Raw genomic sequence first — 25,962 nt, forward strand, 5'->3', positions numbered from 1 at the left:
TTTGCAGTTTCTTTTGTCATTAGGATATATTCCAAGAGAGATGTACAGTCCAATTACTGTTTTAAAGTCTCTTGGAGCACTTCCTCTTGATGTGTTTATGCTGCCAACTGCATATGCACTTACATTCACTTTTTTAGAAATTTCCTTTGGATTTTCAGAGACGGCTTTTTGAAATCACATTTTGTTTTATAACTATGTAAAACATGCACTTGTTCTAAAACATCTATGAAAACAAATAAAATTTTAAAAGTCCAACTTCTATTGCTGTGTGTTCACCCTCTTCTCTTCCTTTTATATATTTTATGATTTATCCTTTGATTTTTTAAAAAATAAGCAAATATATCCATATTATAACCATTCTTCAATACACAATAACATATTGTAACAGTTTTCTCCACCAGAGTAGTATATACTGATATTTGTCATTACTTTTTACAGTAATGTAAACTTTTTACTCTTTCCTTTTCCTTTTTCTTCTTTCCTTTCCTTTTTCCTCCCCTCCCTTCTCCTCTCTTCCCCTCCCCCTTCTTCCTATCCCTCTCTTTCTTTCATTTTGCTAACAGTACAAACAGTACTGAAATGAACAGAATTGAGCATATGTCCTTTCGTTTTTGGCCAATGTATCTTTGGGAATAAATTCCTGGAAGTGGGATTGCTCCATCAAAAAGTAAATGCGCTTGTAATTTTGCCAAAATTTCTCTCCATAAGGAGTGGACCATATTGCAGTCCCAGCAATAAATGAAGTTTCCCACTTCTCCACAGGTTCACCAGCCGATTTTCACTCTTGGATTTTTGCCAATCTAATAAAACTCAGGAGAGTTTTATTTTCTATCTCTTTTTTTAGGAGTTAGATTGAACATCTTTTTATGTTTAAGAGTTCTTTGTATTTCTTTTCCAATGAAATATCTGGGGATATCTTTACTCCATTTTTCTACAGGGTTGTTAGCCGTTTTCTTCTCTGTATATTTTCGTACATTAGGGTTATTAGCCTTTGTCTTTGGTTTAATTTACAAAGAGTTTTCATAGTTGTTCTTTATCTTTTTACTTTGTTTATGTGCTTTTTTTTGTACAAGAGTTTCATATTTTTTATTTCATGTAAACAAATTCATCACTCTTCCTGCTTCTTGCTTCTAGATTTTAAGTCATAGAAAAATTTTCCCCACTCCAAAGTGATGGAAGAATTCACCCATGTTTTCTCTTCATACTTATGTGGATTCCTATTTTAAACCTCTGATTCATTTGGAATGTATCCTATATCTTTTTTTTTATATCTATCCCATTATCCCAATGCTAATTATTATAAATTCTGTATTTCCTCACTGATTCCTTTATTATATATTCTATTTCCATATGAGATCAGGTCTATTTTTATCGAGTTCCAATGATCTGTCTACTCACGTGTCAGTATCATTCTATTTTAATTACAGTAGCTTAATAATAGACTTTAATATCTGGTAGGGCTAGTCTCTCCTCTGATTTCTTTTATTTTTCAGGATTTTCCTAACTATTCTTGTTTGCTTCCAAATGAATTTTATAATCAACTTGTCTAGCTGAAAACAAAACAAAATCTGATGTTATTTTTATTGTTTTGTTTTATTGGGTTTATACATTAATTTAGGGATAATTGACATTTTTATGAAATTTAGCTTCCTTATCCAAAAGTATGGTATATATTTCCATTTGTTTAACATGACTTTTATAGTCTCTTTCAAGAGTGTTTTATAATTTTCCTCATACAAGTTTTAGGCATTTCTTGTTAAGTTTATGTATTTTCTCTCTTTTTTTTCTATTGTAAATGGGGTATTCTCTTCCACAATATATTCTAAGTGATTTCTGATTGTATATTTAAAAATAGCCTTTATGTAACTTGATAATTTAATAAATTATCTTATTTTTTGCAGTAGTCTTTTCATACATGCTTTGGGTTTTACTGATATATAATCATATCATCCTCAAAGAGTTTTATTTCTTCCTTTCCAGTCCTTATACCCATAATTGCTTTCTCTTGTCTAATTGCATTGGCTAATATCTCCAACTCAACATTAAAGAGTAAAAAATTTAACAGTTTTAAAATAGATTAAAGCCAATGTTCAATCAAACTAGTAATTAGGAAAATATTCTTTATAATAACAAAATGTCAAATTGGAAAAAGTAAAAAGTGTTGACCATGATGTGATGGTATGTATGATAATCAATAGTATATAATCTTCTTACTTATAGAAGTATGCATGGCAAAGATAAACACCAAATTTCAGATACCACATTTCCTCTGGGGGAGGATAAAAGGGGGTGGATTCAGGGGAAACTTCAACTGTATTGTCTAATTTTCTAAAATTATCTATCTCTCTATTACAAATATGGCAATATGGTAAGGTTGGTTAAAAACTGCAAAGTAAGAAAATTAATGTGTGTTAAATTATTCTCTAACTTTTCTTTAAATTCAAAACAGTTTATAACAAAAAGTAATTAGAAGCTTGGTCAGAACTCTTAGGAAATTAGCTAAAGTACTCTGAGAAACTGGCCCCCTCACTAAAGCATAAGAAGTGAGAAAACAAATACTCTTTCACTGACATAACCAGTAACTCAGACAGACCTCTAAACAATTAGCTTTGAATGCAGATGCACGAATTTGGTAATGACTTTGCCCTGCCGAGGACATTAGCTAGTGTTCACACGAGGTCAACACGAGTATATATCAGATATGAGACTTGAGGCTGAGCACCTGGGCAGTCCCAGTCAGCAGAAATAAGAGGAAAAGACAGCACAAAACACTGACATGATCAACAACATGCCATTTCCTTTCTAGATTTTTTCTAAGCTAGATATTATGAAAGCTTGAGAAATGTCTTAGATATTAAAGGTTAAACATTTAGCACATTGGAACCAAAAGTACAAGCCAAAACCAGCTGTTGCCAGGAGATTAACTGCAAGAAAACAGAATCAGACCTTAAGTCCTAGAATTAAGCCCAATACTAAGGTGAATATCACTTTTATGTAGAAGACTCAATCAGTAACTCCTAGTTACAAAGCGTTCACGACACTATCCAAAATGGAATTAGAAAGGAAATAGACTAGAATCCAGCCCTCGAGCACCTTACTTCAAAATAACATATGTATCATTTATGCATCAGGTTTATGAGATTCTTCGGGTAAAAAAGAAAAACGCCAAGTTGTTGAGACACATGCAGAGCAAGCAAGAGCTCTTTATAGTAACAAATTACAGCAGGCCTCTCCTGCTTATGTCCCTTATGTCTGAAGAGACATCGTTAGCAGTTCAAGGCCCCTGGGGTGGTCACCTCTGATGCAGCATCATTAACCCCTGTCCTCTGCTCCAGAAATCTCATTTCTCTAGGAGGCTGTCCAGATAGCCACTTCTTCCTTAGACCAAGATGGCAATTATTCCTATGGGGCTTGGAGAGCAAATGTTAATGTGTTACTTACCTGTAAGACAGTCTGCTATATGACCTGCATCACATGCACTCATCAGTTAAAAAGATGCATTTCAGCTACTGCTTTTTGGCCACAAGAATGCCAACCTCCTCTCAGTATTCAAAAGTAAAGGTTAGCAAACTTTTCTGCTAAGGGTCAGATAGTAAATATTTTAGGCTGGTGGGACGTCACTCACAACCACTCAACTCTGCTGTTGTATGGCAAAAGCAGTCATAGACTAACTGTATACAAACGGGCATGGCTGTGTTTCAATAAAATTTGATTTACAAACGCAAGGGAGTGGGGTGTCCTGGATTTGTCCTGCTGGCTATCATTTGCCTACCCCTGATCTAAAGCAGTCAACACACTTTGAAAGAAAACTGTCCTACATGATTACGTAAGTTCTTTTCACTTTTTATAGCCTGACTCAATTCTCATCTTCATCAGCAAATACACATCAGTTACTTATACATAAGGGCTGCTTCCCACAATGAAACTTTTCTATCCACTTTTCTGGGCTGCACTGCTCTATTTCCTCTGAATAAAAACAGATTTGTAGCCTTTCAGAGATTAAGGACTCGTTTTAGAAACTGAAGAAAGCTTTGAATACATGCCAAGAAAAATGCACATGCACATACACATAATTTTTTATCCAATTGTGTGGATACCCTGAAAATTCACAGATACCCTGAAATTTGCTGGAGGTGAGGGCAGCATGTCCAAGGGCTCCAGGTTTTAGTCTTCTCTCTTGAGTCAGCTATCTACTGCTGCATAACAACTACCCCAAAACCTGACAGCTTAAAACAGCGAACGTCTCACAGTTCCTGTGGGACAGGACTCTGGAAACAACTTAGCTGAGTGGTTCTGGTTCAGGGTCTCTCAGAATTCACATTCTGTCACATCCACTTTGTTCTCATCACTAGAAGTGATTCACTAAGTCCAAGCCCACACCCAGGGGACAGCGGAATCAAGCTCTGCCTCTTAAAGGGAGGGATAAAGAATTTGTGGACTTATTTTAAAGCCATCACACACTTCCAATTAATCCAATGCTAGCAAGGTGGGATTATATTGAATCTGCTTGGAATACCTGACACCGATTCATTAATACACTGAGTTAGGCAGGAATCAGGTAGTTTTTCATAATAATCCTGTGAATTTGGTAGCAAACCATTTTCAGAAGTATCTAAATAGAATCTTTAGTTATTTAACTTTCACAAATGAACTTAACTATAAAATGAGGAATGGATGATGACTTCTGAACTACGCTCCTGTAGCCTACAAGAAATCTTCCTCCCCAGAAAATTCTGGCTTAGGAAGATCTTATATAAGAAGTTAAAAAGCATACATTTTGTTGATAAGAAAGATTTATCATTCAGAAAGTTTAAAAAAAAAAAAGAACCAAAGATTAGCAATCCTTACCCAATTAAGATTTTACCTTCCAAAGTGGCAGGGAAAAAAGCATCTTCCCCTGAGCATTTCCTGAATTCCCAACTTTTGGAATTTCCCTTTTTACCAAGGCTCTGATTATCTCTACACCCGCCCAGCACACAGCCTTGGGAGGTGGAGCTGCCAGGCATGATCAATACGGTCGCAGAGAATCAGATGTACAAGTCACATTAGCATTGATTAGAGTCACCCACAAAAGTCCCAAGTACATCAATAAAAAATTAAGATCTTCATGTAAAAAACAGTTGTAAGTCAAAAAACTTTTTTATGAAATTTTCCTTTGTTTCAATAGATTTCAGTGCAAACATGCAGAGAGTTTATATAAATATTCCAAGATGTCAACTAAGCCCTCCAACATTTATAGGTCACGTCTGCAAGGTAAAGACGTAGGACCTGTAGTCAGTCTGTCTCTGTAAAAACATTTGTATTCTTTAGAGAAGGGAGGATAAAGTAGGAGAAATGAAATTTTCCAGTGGAAGTGTGAGCTGGAAGCAGGCTGAAAGCTCTGGGATGGTTAGTTACCTCTCACCTTTTCTCCTCCTGTGTGGGACATGGCGCCACAGTGAGTGACACCTGGCTGTGTCTACTTGCATATCGGATCCAGTAGTTGTAACTCCCCACAAGCCAGCTTACTTCTAGTTACAACCCTGGGAACCCCGCACGCTGGACAGAGTCCAACATGAGAGGCTGGTGTGCACAGTGACCCGCTGGACATATTTTGGGTTATAAACCATTCCAGAAATTACTTTCATTCGAGTCCTTTACTAAGAACTAACTTTGCCTTTTGGGTATTTTTCATGCAGTCACTGGATAAGTGGTGATGCTCTTAAAAATACATAATACTAGATATAGATTAGTCTCATTCATAGACTGTGTGTTCTACCAAAGCAAGAGTTTTGTAGTTTTTATTCACTGATGTGTACCTATCACCTGACACACTGTCTATTAGTTGAATGCATGAGCAAACAAATAAATAATAAACAAACTTTCCAACTTATCTATGTGTACAGTAGTGCAGGGCTCTCGTGAGTGTGTGTTAGCCAAATACAATTCATTATTTAAGTGGTTTAAAACAGATTAACCTTAAAATTGTAAATAAATATAAATTCTCTTATGAATTCCCTTCCTTTGCTGAACAGGCACTGTTGGAAATGATCCACATGTGACTGCCCTCCTTCAATCTACTCCCCTTGCAGGACGTAACCAAGCTACGCTTGGCGTACACTGACACCTACCGGCTGACACAGAAAATGGCTTCCATGTGCATACATACATTCTCCAATCTCTTTCTTCCTTAAACTCTTATTTCCCAAATTTAGTTCAATTAATATTAGGAAATCTGTATTTCTGTATCCACTCTGTCCATTGATAGATAGGATCTTCTCACGCAATTTCTCAAAAGTATGCTCTTTGGACTTAGTGTTCCCATAAAAAGGAGTTTCATGATCACGTGAGATTCTAAGTATTATATATGACTCTAAGCAATGCACATTGAAGTCTAGAATATTAAGGTGCTGAGCAGTACAGCAGTAAAAATACCAATATAAAATTTCACTGAGTCCACTGACTTACAAATTTGTTTGACAATTACAGGCAACAATTACTGCATGGTAATTATTTAATAATAGCATTTTTTCCTTCCACAGAAAACCTATTAATATCTTTTGAAATATATTTTGGGAAATACATTCTGCAATTTCCTACTGTTGCTCAGGCCGTCTCTTCTTTAACCTCTCACCCCCATTATCTTCCCATCCCTTAATTCTCAGATCAAATGCTACCTTCTCCATGAAATTTTCCTTAACAGAATTAATCAGAAAGCCCCTTATTTATGTCTATCATAGGACGTTGCATATGTATCTTGTAGAGTTTTTATATAATTTGTCAGTTTCTAAGATTAAACTTTGAGACTCTGGAAGTAAAAATTCTTATTTACATTTTTATCTTCTATATCTCTAAGCAGAAATGTTTACCCATAGGAAGCCTAAGTGAATGTTGAACTGAATCTGAGGCTCAGTATTGCATTCATTAAATACTTGGAGAGAAAACTAAGCCTTCAGTTTACAAGATAAACTAAACACAATACAGAGCTTGAGATTACACTCTTTAAAATGCTCAGGGGCCAGCCCCATGGCATAGTTGTCAAGTCCAGCACGCTCTGCTTTGGCAGCCCAGGTTCACAGGTAAGGATCCCAGGTGCAGACCTACACCACTAGTCAGCCATGCTGTGGCAGTGACCCACATACAAAGTAGAGGAAGATTGACACAGATGTTAGCTTATGGCTAATCTCCCTCAAGTAAAAAAAATGAGGAGGAAGATTGGCAGCAGATGTTAGCTCAGGGCAAATCTCCCTCAGCAAAAAAAAAAAAAAAAAAAAAGTTTATAAGTGTCCCAAAATCACGGAATTGCAGAATGTTAAGTATATCTATCCCAAAAGATGAAGAAATTAAGGCTCAGAGAGGAGGCTGTAACTTGGCCTGGCAATGTAGGTGGTCAAGGGAAAACCTGGACTAGATCCCATGTCTGACTCCAGTCTTATACTTTACCATTATAAAATGTCAAATGTCCTCCTACAACTTCTAAGTGCCCCAAATGTTTCAGGCCATCTCAATTGCAAACGCCCTAACAATCACTCCCCACTCTAGATGTGGGAATCGTTTTTGTCTCTGTCTTATTTCAGAGTGCTGACGTCCACTCCAGGTAAGATTATTAAATTTAAGAAATACATTTCTACAATTGCGTCGAAGCCCACACCCATCTTTTTCAATTAGAAGATAGTGTGTTCCCTGTAATCTTGTTTTAGGTTCCCTCTACTCTTCCAGGATACATTTGCTGAGTTATTTGTAAAGTGACCTAATAATTTAAATATATCTATAAGCATCTTAAGAACTGTTTACGTAAGAATTTTGCTAAGAACAAGGTATTTCTAGACAATCTCTTACCCTCCAGTTCTGTTTCTGTTGCAGTTGTTTTTAAACACAAACCAAATGGTTTCATCAAAGAGGTAAAAAGCGGCTGGTGAGCTGAGGAGGATCTGGAGGCTGCGCAATGATTAAGTTAGCTCCCCTGCTGGGAAAGGAGTGGAATGAGTACACAAATGGTGGAGGGAGCAGCCACTGGAATCAGGTCCAAAGAAGCCTAGGAAAGCAAATCAAGTAGGAGACCTACATGAGAGCTCAATATGGAGAATATTAAAGAAATTAAGTATTTGCAAAGAAGCCCAGTGGCCGACTGGTTAAGTTCTCTTCGCTCTGCTTCGGCGGCCCAGGGGTTTTGCCGGTTTGGATCCCAGGCGCGGACATGGCACCACTCATCAGGCCATGCTGAGGCTGCATCTCAGATAGCACAACCAGAGGCACTCACAACTAGAATATACAACTATGTACTGGGGGACTTTGGGGAGAAGAAGAAAACAAAAAGAAAATTGGCAACAGTTGTTAGCTCAGGTGCCAATCTTTAAAAAAAAAAGCTTAGCACAGGCCTGATGCATAACACAAGCTCCATCAGTGATAGTCGATATTATTAGATCATTAAAACCACAATATTTATCCTTAAATACTTTAAAGAGGAGGGGGTTTATATCAAGCTCACAAAAAAGAAGAGTAGTAATGCACAGAAAACACAAAACTACCACCCCAAGGAAAATAAAAGTGGAATTGCAGTCTACAGAGTCTATATAAACCTTATTTGAACCCAGAAACACTTCTATTCAGAAAACTCAACTGTGCCTGAATAACTTTTCAGAGTTAACTTGAACAACCTGGCACATAAAATGTCAGCTATGCCTCCCAATCTCCCCCTTTTGGCCTTATTGATTCAGAAACAAACTCTGTGATAAAATTAGCAAGGTTAAGTCACTTCACCAGTAAAGGTACCATTATTTTATGTTGCTAAGAGAAGAAAAATGATGGAAAAAACAGATGCTAAGGAAATAAGAGTTTTAAAAAACTCCAAAAGTCTACAGGGCCTAGAATAAGTTTCTATGTATTTTTTAATATACTTCTTCAAGATGTAAGGAATAGTTTACTAATCATGGAGAATAGAAGGAATTTTTTCCTAGGTCTATTAATGAGGACCTTACCCCTGCAAGGATACTTATAAACAAAGACATCAATTTCCATATCAATCCCTTTCTTACAGAAATATTACAAAAATAATATGGATAGCAGTTGCAATGAAAAGTTTAGAGTCCTATAGATAATCATATACTCTTATCAGAGACAATAAACTATATATAATCCACACAAATGGATGATTATTTGAGAAGTTGCAAAATTCCACTCTGATTGGACATGACGGAGCATACGACAGGCATAGGAGAAGGCAGGGCTAGGGTGGTTAAACTGGAGCCAGGCTGTAGAGGACTTAGTACACTAATCCTAGGAGATAAAGATTTGGCGTCTGTAAAAGGAAGCAGGGGAGTGATATGACTGGGATGGCCAAGCCGGATGCAGCACGTATATTGGATTAGAGACTTTAGACAGGTTGAAGAGACACTTATAAACTCCACATGAAGAGTGCTGAACATCTGAACTAGGTTGACAGCAATTACGAAGAGAAAACAAATTTCTATTTGTTAAATAGAAATGAAGGAGATTTTGAAGGTAGACTGGACATGACTTCCTAACCGGCTGGATGTGGAGGGAGAAGGAAACAATTGAAGGGCGACTTTAGGACAAGCTTGGCTGACTAGGAGAATCGTGATGCCATTAAGAGAGATGCAAATAAGAAGAAACATGTTTGCCAGGAATATTAATAAGTTTCTTCTACCTTGGACATATTGAATTTGAGAAGTCATTGGGATATGTGGCAGAGGCATCCTAGACAAGATGGAGATGAAAGCAAAGAACTTAAGTGAAAGGTGAGACTGGAAATGTAGACTTGAAAGCTTTCACTCAACAGAAAATAGAGTTTCTACTATGAGAGCAAATGAGCTTAGCAAAGGGGAAAAAGAAGTCAGGAAGAACCCTCTCTTAGCAGGAAAGAGGGAAGAGTAGACACGGCAAGGGAGGAAGGGAAGAAGAGGTCAAAAGAAAGAGGAAAGGTAAGAGGTCAAAGACGCCAAAAGAAACAGGAGAATGCCAAGGCTAACACTTCGAAGAAGAAATGGTGAAAAACAGTGAATGCTAAGGACTGAGAAAAAGCAAATGGTTTTGCTTACCAGGTGACCACTCGAGATCTTTGGATCGGCAGTTTCAGTAAATGATTGGAGTAAAAGCATAAACAGACATGCTAGAAAGATCTCCATAAACAAGACACAAAAGCAAAAGCCTTCCAATTCCAATTTTAATTTTCATAGGCTGAAGATGTCACAAGACATCATAAACAAAGTGTTAAAAGTAAGTTACAGGGGCTGGCCCAGTGGCGCAGCGGTTAAGTTCGCACATTCCACTTCAGCAGCCAGGGTTTGCCGGTTCGGATCCTGGGTGTGGTCCTACACACTGCTTGTCAAGCCATTCTGTGCCAGGCATCCCACATATAAAGTAGAGGAAGATGGGCACGGTTGTTAGCTCAGGGTCGGTCTTGCTCAGCAAAAAAAGAGGAGGATTGGCGGTGGATGTTACCTGAGGGCTAACCTTCCTCAAAAAATAAATAAATAAAAGTAAGTTACAGGGTGGAAAAAATATTTCCAATAGATAAAGGACTAATATCCACAATCTATAAGAACTTTTTATACCAAAGACACACATACACATACACACACAGAGGCACCAAAGTAGGCAAAGGACTAGGAACAGGCTATTCACAGAGGGGGAAGGTCAAATGGCTAGCAATTTGAAGTTGCTTAACCATACTGGTAATCAGGAAAAGACTCATTTAGAAAAGATGCAATTCTATCAGATTGGCCAGAATTAGTAAACCTGATAATATCAAGCATTGGAATAGGTATGAAGAGAAGGGTAAAAGTATCAACTAGAATGGCCCCTAGGAGACCAAGAGGACAATATCTACAAATTTAAATAAGGACTTAAATAAAATTTAAGAAAGCACCACTCCTATTCTCCAATAAAAAGAACCAGGGCTCTTTTTATGGCTGATTCCAGGGCTGAGGCAGGGAAAATATAAGATGAGTCCAGAGCATTTTATAGTATCGGGAAGTAAGAAGGTGATCAAAAATTAAAACTGTGGGGGTCACGTCAAACGGACACAGGAGCCAGCCTCAGAGAGGTCCCAATGGCCAAAACTGGATTAATCTGAGCAAGAAAATAAATAAATAACAAACAAATAAATATCATAGAATTTATAACCTGAGGATTACAACCCAAGGTATAAAATAAATATATATGAGTCTATGAGTCCATCCGATAAAAATAATAGAATAAAAAAATAGGGGTCGGCCCTGTGGCCAAGCGGTTAAGTTCGCGCCCTACGCTTTGGCAGCCCAGGGTTTTGCTGGTTCAAGTCCTGGGCGTGGACATGGCACCGCTCATTAGGCCACGTTGAGGCGGCATCCCACATACCACAACTAGAAGGACCTACAACTAAAATATACAACTATGTACTTGGGGGATTTGGGGTGAAAAAGCAGAAAAAAAAAGAAGAAAAAAGAATTAAAAAAATAGAAGAAACAAATCTTCCTTATGAAAAATTCCAATTAACATATGTAGATACTACTCTCCTTCCAGGAGGTGGAGCTTACCTTCCTCCTTCCCCTTTGAGTGTACGCTGGACTTACTGACTTTTTCCCAAAGAATAGAATTTGGAAAGGGAAAAACAGTCACTTCACAATGAAGAAACCTGGCCAGCACAACCTCAGCCAAGTGATCGAGGTGAATACTGCCATCGATGGCTGTGGATACCATGTACCCCCTGATATGATGTGATGGTATTCTTTCCAAAACCCATAACCTCAGTCTAATCAAGAGAAAAACATCAGAAAAACCAAAATTAAGGGGCACTACAAAATGCCTAACCAGTACTCCTCAAAGCTGTCAAGGTCATGAAAAATAGGGAAAGTCTGCAAAACTGTTACAGACCAGAAGAGACAAAGGAGACATGACGAATTAACGCAACGTCACATCATGCACTGGACCCTGGAATAGAAGAAGGACGTTAGCGGAAGACCTGGCACAATCCGAATAAAGCCTGGAATTGAGAGGTAAGGAGGAAATGAGGTAAGAAACCAATGCTGGTTTCTCAGCTTTGACAGAGGTGCCATGGTAATGCAAGGTAACACTAGGGGAGACTGAAACTGGGTGAAAGGTATGTACACAAGAACCATCTGCACCATCTCTGCAACTTTTCTGTAAATCTAAAACCAATCCCAAACAAAAACTTTATTTTAAAAAAATGTAAAATAAATATGCCCCAGGAGCAGCAACTCCACTTCTTTCCACGAACTTTAAAGAGCTCTTTGCAGAGGTGCACAAGAAGGCACGGACATGGTCTTCACTGCAGAAGTGCTGGTATCAGAGAAAAATTTAAAGTAATTTTAATAGGATGACTGAAGAAACCATGAAATACCTACATTACGGAATATCAGACAGCAGTTAAAAAAATGAGATCCATCTATATGGATTGAGAAGACATAATGTTGAGTGAAAAAATAAACTGTAGAAGGAACTGTAACATATGACAAGAAAAAGGAAAAGAGAATACACAAAATATTTCTCTATAAACTTCTGGGACATTTATTAACATAAGCCTATGTTTAGATGTAGTCTGGCAAGACACACAGCAACCTGGTGACAGTAGTGACTTACAGAGGGGACTGGAGTTGGAGATGGTAGCCAAGGGGATTTGAGCTTTACCCTATGTGAGGTAGAAATTATTCTACAAGGAGAATGCCTTCATCATTTGCCTGGGGAATTAGGAATGATGAATTTTTTTCAGGTGGGGAGACAATTTTCCTCTAACATAGGAGAGAAGATGGCTCGGGGAAGGTTCTGGCAGTTGATGATATGGCGCAGTGATGCAGAGGGCGTCCCATGGAGACCAGCAGCATTGCTGGAGGCCCATGGCCTGAAGCCCTGCCTAGGTCCCTGAGGCAAGCACTCATGCTCATGGTGATGGTACAGTAGCAGTCAGCCTTAACAATGGGAGGCCAATAATGTAATATTCAATTTATCTTCATTTTCATCAGAGGTGTAAGCACCTGGAGGGCTCTGGCAGCCATTTGGATAAAAAATCCCAAGTGACACTGAAAGAAACTGACTTCCTTCCTCTACTCCAGCTGACCTTAAAATCCAGCGTTCACTTTTCACCCCCATTGTCTAGAATAAAAGCAGAAGCAACCAGGACCACTGCAGTTGCTGTACATGACAAATGTCAAACTAAAATTCTGGCAGACACGAAAGATTATGCACTTTTTCCTTTATACTGTTGATCCCACATTAGGCCAATAAATTTCCTTACACAATGAGATTACAAAAATCACATGGAAAATCTTGAAGAAAATTTAACTCAGGGCATATATTTAACTAAGTGCTAAAGCTCCATTTAAAGTACTATGGTTTCCCTTAACATATTTTAAAGAGATCATTTCCCATCAATAATCTAGTATTTCTAAAAATATTTTGAGAAGCTTTAGATTTACAATTAACAGTTAAACTTCTTAACACAGCTAAGTTTCAGTAAATGATTGGAAGCTATGGTCCCTTTCCAACCCTCCGTCTCCATTAAAATAGGCCAGTTAGAGTCTGTAGTCCATCATCTTAGTAACACAATACTCTTTGAATAAAGACAACAAAACTTTAACCCTGATGAACCCAACTATTTGCTTTCTCTGAGCGTACATTCAAGTAGATGATAAGCTGGAGAAAGTCACCCTATAAGAAAGATTAATATCACCATAAATTCATGATCACAAACCTCAAACAGGCAATGAACAATGCCTACTAATTGCTAATCCCACACATCTCAGCCACCTGCTCTCCAAAGGCCCGTTTTTAATCTCCATTCTCCTCAAATCTCCAACTCACCTCTTTCCCTCTTATGCCTCTTCCCCATCACTCCTATTCTACAAATGAAATAGAATCCATCAGAGGACGAGTCTCTCATCTTTCCAAAACCTAACACGCAAAACAGGCCCATCTGATCTTCTGTCATGTTACAGAGGGAGCATCCCTGCTCCTAAGGCGAGTTGCTACATCTGAGCTTGAGATACCAGTCCCTCCCTATCTTGTCAGGATCTCACCTTACCAGCCATCACTTCTTTCTCACGTGTCATCAACCTCTTCTGCTCAACAGGGTCCCCATGTTGGCTTTTAAACGGGCTCAAGGGGGCCTAACCCCACCTGCCTACCTTCAGTCAGCTCCCCATCTGCTTCCTGTCTCTCCTTCCCTTCTAGGCCAAACTTCTTGAACAGTTGTCCACACTTGTTTCCTTTGTTACATCACCTCTCACTCATTGTTCACTCACTACAATCCAGCTCCTAGCCCAGTCACCCAACAATCCCTGCTGAGGTCACTAATGACCTTTGTAATCTAAATCCAATGCACATTTTACATTCAACAACTTACCTGACCTCTCAACAGCATCTGACCACTTCTTCCTTCTCAAGGTACTTCCCTCCCTTAGCTCCTATGAAACAATACTCTGTTGCTTTCCTCCTTCCTCTCCAGTCACTCCTCCACCTCCTTCCCAGGCTCATCCTCATTTATCTGGCCAATACACAGGGTAGTTCATCACCACTCGGTCCTTCCATCCTCTCTTCCTAAACAATCTCACCCATGCCCTTGGCTTCAATTATGACCAACACGCAGACAACTGAAGTTTACAAGTCCAGCCCAAAGCTTTCATCTGAACTCCAGGTCTATGTATTAACTTTCTATTTGCTGTATTGCTTGAATGACTCAAATGTACCTCCAACTCAACATGTATAAAACTGAACCTCATGATATTGTCCCAAAACTTGATTTTCTTCCAATGTTATCTACCCCAGTAAACAGTGATTCATTCCCCAAATCCAATCAGTCCCCAAACACTGCAATATTACTTACTAAGTATCTCTCGAATCTCTCTCAACCACCATCACCCACTGTAATCATTTCTCTTGGGCTCTGCAATGGCTTGCTATCTGATCTACCACATCCAACTGTTCTCTAGATGGCTAACAGAATAATCTTTCTGAGCCACACATTAAACCATCTCACCCTTCTCTCTGCATAAAACATTCAGTACACTCTTATTTTTCTTAGGATAAACACAGACACAAAATTTTAAAATGCCCTTTAGGATCCTGAGTTGACGTAGGCAGGCCCCTCACTCCCCTCTCCCTGTTTCTCTCTCCAGTATAGCCACCCTGGCCCTCCTCCCATCCCTTGTACTCACTGCACTCTCTCTCATCCCAGATCCTTTTGTGTTGCTTTCTCCCTTGTCTAGAGACTCTTCATACAGTAACTCATTCTCATCCTTCAGACAGCAGCATCAATTCTTCCTGGAATCATTCCTGACCTGATTGGTCTCCCTATGATTTGCTTTCATAGCACCATAGCTCTCTTTCTCATAGCACTGATCAAGTTGCAATTTTGCATTCATTTGTCTTTCCCACTGGACTCTAATAAGGTCTGTGATGCGAGGCACCTGATCTCTTTTAGCTCAATTTTGTATTCCCCGTACCTAGCACAGTAGTATGCATTTAATAAGTAGTTGTTGAATGAATGAATGAGTTTCTTCAAAACTGAAGGTTGAAAACTTTTCTGTTTAATTTCCAAATTCAACAGATTCTTGAAATCCAATCTCTCCTGTCTAGTACCACTGAAAATGGCTTTTTCCCCTTACATCTAAAATACCTAAAACAGTAGGTTTTACAGGTTTGTAGGAGGAATCCCTGGCTCTAGCTTCTCTCCAATTCACCTATCTCTGTAAAGCTGACAGGATGCTGGGATAACATCTTCTTACGGGCAATCAAGATGGTACTAGGAAGGAAGACCAAGTGAAAAAAGAGACAGTACAAGAAGGAAGCTGGCAACCACTCCATCTGAGGATGCTTAGTTTGGAGGAGAGAAAATCTAGGAACATCAGATTATCTGAATATCTGAAGAGCTGTCACGTTCAAGAATGAGCAGATTAAATTTTTCATAGCTCTGGATGCAAGTTTCTGGGAGGCAGATTTCACCTCAATAAAAGGAGGACCATTCCAACACTTAGAACTCTCTCAGCGTGGTCGATTTTGTAAGCAGTAACTTTGCCATGACCCAGTGGATTCAAGCACAGTTTGGTGAAATGCGTAGCTCAGAGAACAGCGGTTCTCAAACATTTTTGTATCAGCTGTGAGATCCTTTCTTGAAACAAAAGCTTCTGAGGACAACCTAATATGCTAAACAGGTAAATGAGAGCATCTCTGTGGGTAGAAAACTGCCCCTTCCCACCCCAAACTCTCCCAGCCACACGCCACTCCAGCAGCAGCCGCCTCGCGGGGCTCCACAGGATCCACTCCATGAAGACAGGCCTCTCCAGCGGCAGCCATCTCCCGGGGCTCCCCAGGATCCACTCCATGAAAACACGCACGCCTTCCCTGCGCAGTCCTTTTCAGCTTTTGCTGGGGGGGGGAGGGGGTGGAATGGAGGAGAGTATTTCCTATACCTTTCTTCCATTTTCTTCAATTCAGCTAATGAATAATGTTTCCCATGAAAATCTGCTCCTCAGCATAGACACAGATTTTGGTCTTTTGAAAGAATTTTTTTTTGTATATCTACCATGTTACCTTAACTTTACTATAAATTCCTTTATGACAGAACTATTTGCTGTCCTGCTTTGCAATCACATATAATATCAAGCATAGTAGAAGGTAACACAAAGAGGAAAGAGAAACCCAAACCCTTCTGACATGAAAGGTTAATACAATTACTTGAGGTCTGACTCATAAAAATACCTAACACATGATTAAAAAACACAGAAGATGTGAAAAAACACTTTCATATACACATTCCACTTCCTTCCTTTATCTAATCCCAGTCCCCTCCCCCTTTTTACCCTCACAATCATGACTATACTTCTCTCACATTCTTTCATCCGAAGAAGGAAACCAGACTCCTCCCAAGAAAGTAATTCCAAGAGATGAATTACTTTTCATAGAAACCTGCTTTGACTGGACTCTCTAGGAAGTCACTTTTTTTAGTTATTATGGTCTTAATTTCTGTATCTTATTTAATGATTATAAATGAATTCATGGATAGCATAGGAATTCCACATAAAATAAGTTTGAATTTAGGCCACTGTACTTACACAGTCGACTCAAAGGAGGGATTTTTTCCAACTACTAATCAAAGAAATGTGTGCTCCACTTGCTTCACAATGAAGAACAGTCTTTAGATGGATAAGTCTTGGTGATAACACGGTACTAGCAGACGAATGTGTGAAAATTGCTTTCCAAAGAAGAAGTGATAGTTTCTCAGAGATATCTGATTACTTTCCTGTATTTTGAGATTACCTTCCTTTCAATGGATTCCTGTTCTAAGAAGCTAAGGCAATGGACTTCTAAAAAAAGAAAAAATCACATTTGTATTCTTAAACTCTGATCTGTAAGATCAGATATGAACACAGTATAAATCAGAAGTTTCTGCTACCAATGTTACATATTAAGATGCATAAATATTCACTGAATATAGTAGAGTGAGCAGTATATTTTGGGGAGTAATCAAAATGCTGACATTCTAAACTGCTAGGGGAATTGCTCTCGAGGAAGAATATACATTTATAGTGACATTTTCGGATCTCCTAAAACTTTATGGTTAAGGAACTACACAACATAATGAAAAAGCACTGAAATTGGAATCATGCCAACCTGGCTCTAATTCTGGCTCTATCACCAACTAACAAACTGACTAACTGGACTTATTTCTCTTATGCCTCTCAGTTTCTTCACTTATAAAATATAAGACACGGACATTCACATGTGAAGTACATTCACCGTACTTTGTGAAGTCAATGTCCCCTACTGGAGTGCACTGACAGTGTCACCCTGTGACTCCTACATGGGGAAGCAGAAGACGCTTACTTGAGAGGGTTTAATAAAGTGCTCTTCGGGGGTTAGTGACCAATCATTCACATGCTCATTTACTCTTCACTCATTCATTCATTGTAGCAACATATTCACACGCTATCCAAATAAGTGAATGCGAAGTGTTTAGCAGGTTACGCAATTACAATAATAGGTCTTAGATTTATGCTGGATCTAAAATTAGCATAAATGAACATTTGCTTTGCTTTGTGTTTTTATCAATCAAAACAACAAATTCCTCTGAATCGCCTCAAAAGCAGCTAATTTTATTTCCAAAGTATTTCAGGCTTTGGGAGTCTCTGCCACATCAGGTGCAGAGCATCAAAATTAAGCAGAGTTTGGTAATGATTTCTTGAATACGACACCAAAAACACAGGCCAAACAAGTAAAAATACACAAATGGAACTACATCAAACTTAAAAGCTTTTGTTGTAAATCAACAATTGATCAACAGAGTGAAAAGGCAAACTTTGGAATGAGAAAAAATATTTGCAGTTCATATGTCTGATAAGGGGTTAATTTCAGAACATATAAAGAACTACTACAGTTCAACAACAAAAAATCAAACAACTAAATTTAAAAATAGGCAAAGGACTTAGACATTTCTCCAAAGAAGATGTACAAATGGTCAGTAAGTATAAAGTAGTCAGTGTTATGAACTGAACTGTTTCTTCCCAAAATTCCTATGCTGAACGAGAACAGAGTTAGGGCTCTAACTCCTAGAGTGATTGTATTTGGACACAGGGCTTTTAAGGAAGTACTTAAGTTAAAGGAGGTCATAAGAATGGGGCCCTAATCTGATAGGATGGCTGTCCTTATCAGAGGAGGAAGAGACACGAGATCTCTCTCTGCACACGCAAAGAGAAGAGGTCATGGGAGGACAGACCGAGAGGGCAGCCATGTACAAGCCAGGAAGACAGGTCTTACCACAAATCAATCCTGAAGACCCCTTGATCTTGGACTTCCAGCCTCCAGAACTGTGAGAAAACAAATTTCTGCTGTTTAAGCCACCCAGTCTGTGGCATTTTGTTACGGCAGCCTGAGCAGAAGACTACAAATTCAGAAAATAGCGTGGTGGTCACCAGAGGCTGGGAGAACGGGAAAGGGAAGTTGTTGTTTAATGGCTACAGAGTTTCAGATTTGCAAGATGAAAAAGTTCTGGAGATCTCTTTCACAACAAGGTGAATGTACTTAACATTACTGAACTGTACATTTAAAAAGGGTTACACTGGTCAACTTTATATTATGCGGGTTTTACCACAATAAGAAAAATTAAGCAGAATTTCAATTTTCCTGCTGAAAAGAAGGAGAAAAAAAGATTAAAAGATACTACTTCACAAGTAAAAGCAAGTACCAATTCTATTTTATGCATATGAAATGTAAAGGGGTGTGCTTTAGACATGTTTTTATTTCATTAGAAAAAGCAATAATGACGACTACCAAGACGACAAAAACATTTCTATCTTAGAAGCAATATTTACCAATTCATAACCAACAGAGAGAAAGCTAGTTTATAAAGTCTAATCACTAAATTCTACTAAAACCAAGGGTGAATATAACATATCATTAACATTTCCTCCCTTGATATATTTTGCAAGAAAATACTGCTGTAAATAGTACGACATGGAACAGTTCTTCTCAATCCAAATTCTCCAGATTCCTAAAGTGGATATTTTAACTTTTGAAAAGGTGGGAAAACCACTACCAATACTAGGACTCATGTAACCCACACAATGGAGAGAATTCAATTTAGCTTAAAAGAAACCCCACTTATTCACACTTAATGATTACATTCCTCTAAGTTCTTTTCTCTTAAAAATATGAGAACAAAGAACTTTATACCTATGAAATTCTTTATTATTTTGTGTGTGTGTGTGTGTGTGTGTGTGTGTGAGAGAGAGAGAGACTGGCCCCGAGCTAACATCTGTGCTAACCTTCCTCTATTTTACGTGGGATGCCGCCACAGCATGGCTTCATGAGCAGTGGCTAGGTCCGTGCCGGGATCTGAACTTGAGAACCCTGGGCCACCAAAGTGGAGTGTGCAAACTTCACCACCACGCCACCAGGCTAGCCCTTCTTCATCACTTTTTAATAAAAATAAATTTATTCTTCATGTTTCCCGAATAGAAAAAAAAGAGAAGTGTAACAATAAACATTTATATTATATTTTACCACTTATTCTGTTTCTAACAAAGTTAACATGGGATTATAGAGATTTTGGCTCATGCCACAGTAAAATTTCTCTTATTTGCTGACTTACATACAATTTCAAGAAAATTATGGGCTATGCCAAGGGAAAAGGTAGACACAGCTTGATTTCAGGAGATAATCCAGAACAGGTTTCTCAACTTTGGCCTTACTGGCATTTGGGCCAGACAATTCTTTGTTGTAGGGGCTCTCCAATGCATGTAGGATGTTTAAGAACATCCCTGGCTCCACCTACTAGAGGTCAGTAGCACCGCCCAAGTTGTGAAAACCAAAAATGTCTCCCAACATTGCCTAGAGAACATGAGGCCACAGGTGAATTGATGAATTAGCAGAATTAAACAGCAGAAGTTAACTTAGAGTCCAAAGCTAAAAAGCTAATATTGAGGATCTAAACTTGATACGCAAACTAAAGAGTGTGAGTTGTAGGATAACCATGAATAGAGAGAGAGCGGGTAAAACAACAATAGACTTCAAATGTTAAGAGACACGTGTGTCTATTGCTAGAAAGAAGGAACATTCTAAAAACATTTCATGCCACTTTTGTGTGTGTGCTCAAGGAAATAAAACCATAGTTACATTTGCTATTTTCCTCTTTTAGACTGCCATCTGGCAATCACACTTCAACTAGAAAAGAATTCTAGTCGATTGGACTAAAATAGTTAATGCACCATCCCTTGTGCCAAAAATATGCCAGAGTCTACAGTTTTGCTCAGTCATGCCCCAAAAGAAAGATACTAATGTCCTTAAAAGACAAAAGTAAATAACTCACTGGATACTTACTCAACTTTTGAAATTCCCTTCCTACCTTTGGGGGACAGAGAGCCAAACAGTAGCAAGAGGAAAAGCACAACAAAAGGAGTTACATACAACAGGCAAACTAAAGGAATCAAAATTACTTACTGGATGTCAACTTGTTCCCAAGACATACAGAGTTCAAAAAAAAAAAAAAAAAAGAGTCCACTAATAAATACAGCAGAACACAATTGACTGTAGTCATTATGTTTCCAGTGTCGCAGGGATTTGTTAAGAATGAATGAAATAAGGGGACAGGGGTACTGAATCTCTGCAACATCCTCAAGAAAAGCAGTGCTAAGATTCTTCATAACAGTGAATACAAGATTCACCACCATAACTGAGACTATCATGTCCTTTTTCTTAACACCTAAAAGTTGTCCAAAAACACCCCCCACCCAAAAAAAAGCCCGGCACATCGAGACCATTATATCCTCTGAGTTCTCCTTCACCAATCCGTAAAGGCAGGCTATGGCAACAATAACCTACAGTCACAAATACACAAACAGTAATTATCAAATACAAAGATAAGCAGAAAACCATGTGCCATTCATTTAACAAGTGTTTTGTTAAATGTAGACATAAATTGTATGTTTTGGGCACTTCTACAAGGACTCATATAGATGTAATAATGAGCAGGACAGACAAGGTCCTGGCTCACATGGAGTTTATATCCTAGTGCAGGAATTCTAGTGAAATCATCAAACATGTGGGGAAAGCAATACCATGAAAGAGAGTACCCAACTCAACTTCTGTATTCAAAAGGAGAAGAATTCAACACCCAAGGGAAAAGAGTTAGTAGAAAAAAACAGAAGACTTTAAGTATAATTATTATTCCTAGAGAGTGAGAGAATATTGCATCTGTAAGACAGGGCCAGATGATGACATACCAGAAAAATCTGAATAAACACTTACATTTAGACACATATGTATGAAATCTTAAAAAACCAAATATAAAGAGAAGATCCCAAAGGTCTTCAGAGAGACAAAATAGGTATAAGATATTTTCAGATATTCAAGAATTGACTATAGTCCAAGTTTAAAAGAACTATTAAAGAGAGTACTTCATCAAATCAAACAATGGGACAAAGAATACTGAGTGAAAAAAACTGCAAAAAGATACATACAATACTATTTGCAAGTATTTTTAAAACATACCAAACAACACCACATATTTTTATAGAAAGACATACAATAAATATATAAAAACATTTATGGTCATGATGCATGAGTGTAAGTAAGAGGGAAGCACGTGGGTAGGGCTTCGGCCTAATAGTTCTTTAGGGAGAAACACAACCACCATCATCAGAATCACAAATGATCTCAACACAGGGGAAAGTGTACGTGAGGGAGGCAGCAAGAGAAGAAATGTCAAACTTTGTTACGAGTCTTTTCTTGTTCTGATGAGAGTATGGATACTAATCAAATCTAGATATTGATAGTAAAAAACAATAAGTTTAAGTATGTATGTTAAAAATTTATGGTTAACCACTAAAAATCATTTCATAAGAGATATTTTTTACTTCCAAATCATCAGAGGAAAGAAATGACAGAAAAAGTAACCAAAGTAAAGATAGCAGACTAAGTCCAATTATATCAATAACCACAATAAATTGTGAATTATTTAAATCCTCTATTAAACTATTCAGATTGTCCCACTGGACTTTGAAAACATCCAACTACATGCAGTTTACAAGGTATATATTAACCAGACATAAATCTAAGATAAAACAACATAGGACAGCTGAAAATAAAGAAATGGAAAAAAGATGTAACAAACAATTTAAAAAAAGGAAATGAAATATAGCAATATTAACATCAGGAAAATTAGAATTAAAGAAAAATACCATCAAATGAAAGGAGAGTAAAATCTCTTATTGATAAAATATGCAATTAGTCAAGCTGTCATGTCACAAACCTTTATTTACCTAATAATATAGTTTCAAAATATATAATACAAAAACTAGTACCAAATCCGGAAGAAAATGACTTTTCCAAGATCATAGTGCAAGACATAACACATCTTTCTCAAAAATCCACATTTCAAATAAATAAAAAGATGATTATAAAACACTTTAATAAACTTGACTATATACATCTAAATATATGATGGTCATACGTACATACACGAGTCAATAGAGTATAACCAATCAACAGCTTAAAAGCTGACTATGTATTAAGCCACACACATACAAACACAGAAAACAAACCTCAGCAAAGTCCCCAAAGCATTAAACACATAAGCTATGTGCTCTGATCATGCCTCAATAAAACTTAGGATAGTAAATTGAGCCTGTTCCATTTAGACTCACATAAGATGGGCAAAAATCTAAATGGCAGTTTGGGTAAGGGTGCAGGGAAACGGCATTTACAGAAACTTCAAGTGGGAGTATAAATTTGCAATGCCTTTTTGCAAAACAATTTGATATTAGCTATCAAAATTTTAAATGTCATTCCTTTTTACTCAGCAATTCTACTTCTAGAAAACCCTCTTATAACGAAAAGTACACAAAATCACAAAACAAATGTACAACAATACACAGTGCAATACTAATTATAGCAGCCAAAAAGTAATAACCCAAATTTCTATCAATAGAAAAATGGTTAAATTATGTTCAGTGTATCTATTTCACAAAATGCCAAGCACTGACAATGGAAAGAATCTCCAAGATACAGTATTGTGTTTTTCACAAGTGTAAAAAATACACATGTATCATTCAAATTGTTAACATGCAAAACAAATAGAAAAAGGAATGGAAGAATACACACCATACTTTTTACTTCTGGAGAGAGACACGATGGAGAACTTTCATATTTTACTTTATCTATGTCTCTACTGTTTGAATATTTAATGATTTTCACTGCTTGTATGATTCAAAAAAGAAAAGACAAGCAATAATTTTTAAAATTGTATTTACTTCCCTGAAAAAGACTAGGATCTCTCTGTTCTCAGTACAAATTTGATCAAACTCACTTGAGAGTACAAGACAAGCGCAAACTTCCAATCTGTTCAAATAATAACACTTTCTGTTCGCTCTGCCAGAAATGCTCTTCACTCAGCTATGGCTCACTCCTTCACGTCCGTCAAGTTTTCCACTTAAATATCATCTTATCTGAGGAACCTTCCTTGACTCTTCACTACACAATGACAACTTCCTACACCCAGCTACCATGCTTTGCTTTATATTTCACTAGAGTAATTTACAACTGTGTCTTAGCGTCCTTGTCTCTAAAATGGGGTGATAATAGTACCCACCCCACAGGGGTGCTGTCAGGCTTGAATGAGCTGGGAGCCCTCAGCTGAGAGCCTGACCCACAGTAAGAGCCCTATCTGTCTCTGACTTTGTATCTGTCTTTTTTGTGGTCCGCCTTACCCCATTAGAATGACGGCCCAGGAGGCAGGGCCTGTGCTCTGCTCACTGTTATATCCCGAATGCCTGGAACATGCTTATTAGTAAATATTCATAGTTGTTGAAGCCTGATTTAGTACTGCAGCCATATGGACAGACAGCTGAGATTACAAGAAAAAGACCAATTATTTGCAGTAAAAGCAAGCTTTCTGCGCATAAGAATGAATCATCTGTAATAATTCAATCTACTTTGAAAGCATAGTATTTAGCAGTATGACTCCTAGCAGTTTCAAGTAGGGAAGTGGTACAGCACCGTTTAATTCATTAACTTCTTAACGCCAACACGGCAACAGAAACTAAAACCTAACGTGGAATGAGAAAACAAAAGCACAACCTACCTTTGGTTCCTGCTTTTGATGCATGGCTGGTAGAGGACCTTGACAGCGTTCCAGGCAGAACCGGAATCTGCCTCCAATATATCTTCCAACAGTGGGAATTTTTTGATACTTTTGGAACTTCCCAAAGATTCGATCACCAAACTGTCTGAGTTTAAAAGCCACAGCTAAATAAGGAGAGAAAAGTCCAAGTATGAGTATATCACCACCCTATTCATATCTCATACCACCACTCAAAAAAACAAAACCAGAAAAATACCAGTGAAAGGGGCTGGCCCCATGGCTAAGTGGTTAAGTCTGGCACCCTCTGCTTCAGCTTCCCGGGTTTGCGCGTTCAGATCTAGGGCGCAGACCTACGCCACTCCTCAAGTCAGCTGTGGCAATGACCCACACACAAAATAGAAGAAGATCAGCATAGATGTTAGCTCAGGGCTGATCTTCCTCAAGCAAAAAAAAAAAAAAAAAAAGAGGAAGATTGGCAATAGATGTTAGCTCAGAGCAAACTGTCCTCACCAAAAAAAAAAAAAAACCCAGCAAAAAAAAATAGGAGAATCGTGTATATAATTTTTAGATAGGGTAAGCCTTTCAAAGTACAACATTTGGGAGAGCAACTGACATCATAAAGTTTAAAAAAAAAAAGACAATCAACCTTTTTTAGAGAAGTATTTATTAGAAATATAACAAAGCTATTATCTATAATAAATAGAGCTCATAGGAATCAGTACGGGGGGGAGAAACAGCCCAATAGAAATACAAGCAAAGAATACGAACATAAGTGATAAACATATATCAAAATGTTAGTATAACTAGTAATAAGGAAATGTAAAATTTGTGTGCCACCCTTTCTCACTTATCAGACTGGCAAATACAAACAGACTGATAACATGCAGCTCAGAAGAGGGGTTTAGAATGCGTATTCCCACACGCTGCTGGTGGAAGTGGTTGGCGATTTTGATGCATGTGATTTATTGAGGGGCTCAGCTGGAGTCTGGCTTAAGCCAGACCCCACGGGGAGCTCTGGAGCCTGAACAGCACCTACAGAGTCTGCCCCACCTCAAGACAGGAGGCCCCAGCTTTTTGTACCCTGGGGTCAAATCACTGGCAGTGGCTGACTAGTGCAGGGGTGGGGGACTGGGGGCACAAGCAGCTTCCTCAGCAGGGTGGCATCTGTCAGGTAAGGGCAAGTCTCTGGGGAAGAGGGCAGCTGTGAGCAATCAGCAGCCCACACTCTCAGCAGCCGGGAAGTGGGTGTGCCGGCTGAGTAAAGGGATCTGGATGGGCCAAGAATGTCTCACTGTAAGGGATAAATCAACACAACTTTTTGGGAGGGTGATAATTATCAGAGTTTAAAATACACAAATTCTAAGTCAAATACCATATGATTTCACTCATAAGTA

General features: G+C 38.2%; 1 protein-coding gene and 1 long non-coding RNA gene across 9 annotated transcripts in view; one reads left to right on the top strand and one right to left on the bottom strand.

Annotated features, from left to right (window-relative positions):
* Positions 1 to 25,962, bottom strand: part of UBE3D (ubiquitin protein ligase E3D) — a 153,710-nt gene that overhangs the window by 78,307 nt on the left and 49,441 nt on the right. For all 8 annotated transcript variants that reach the window (XR_011422568.1, XR_011422567.1, XR_011422566.1 and 5 more), the window contains exon 8: positions 24,569 to 24,732. Coding sequence is in view for 5 of the 8 variants with exons in the window: in XM_070225183.1 (XP_070081284.1) it covers positions 24,569 to 24,732 (164 nt within the window). In the remaining 3 variants the exon portion in view is untranslated. The remainder of the gene's footprint in view (positions 1 to 24,568; positions 24,733 to 25,962) is intronic.
* Positions 14,325 to 15,967, top strand: LOC138915990 (uncharacterized). Its single transcript, XR_011422569.1, has 2 exons — positions 14,325 to 14,379; positions 15,689 to 15,967. It is a non-coding gene; the product is annotated as an uncharacterized lncRNA (long non-coding RNA).

This window comes from Equus caballus, chromosome 10 (genome assembly GCF_041296265.1).
Source record: "Equus caballus isolate H_3958 breed thoroughbred chromosome 10, TB-T2T, whole genome shotgun sequence".
Taxonomy (NCBI): domain Eukaryota; kingdom Metazoa; phylum Chordata; class Mammalia; order Perissodactyla; family Equidae; genus Equus; species Equus caballus.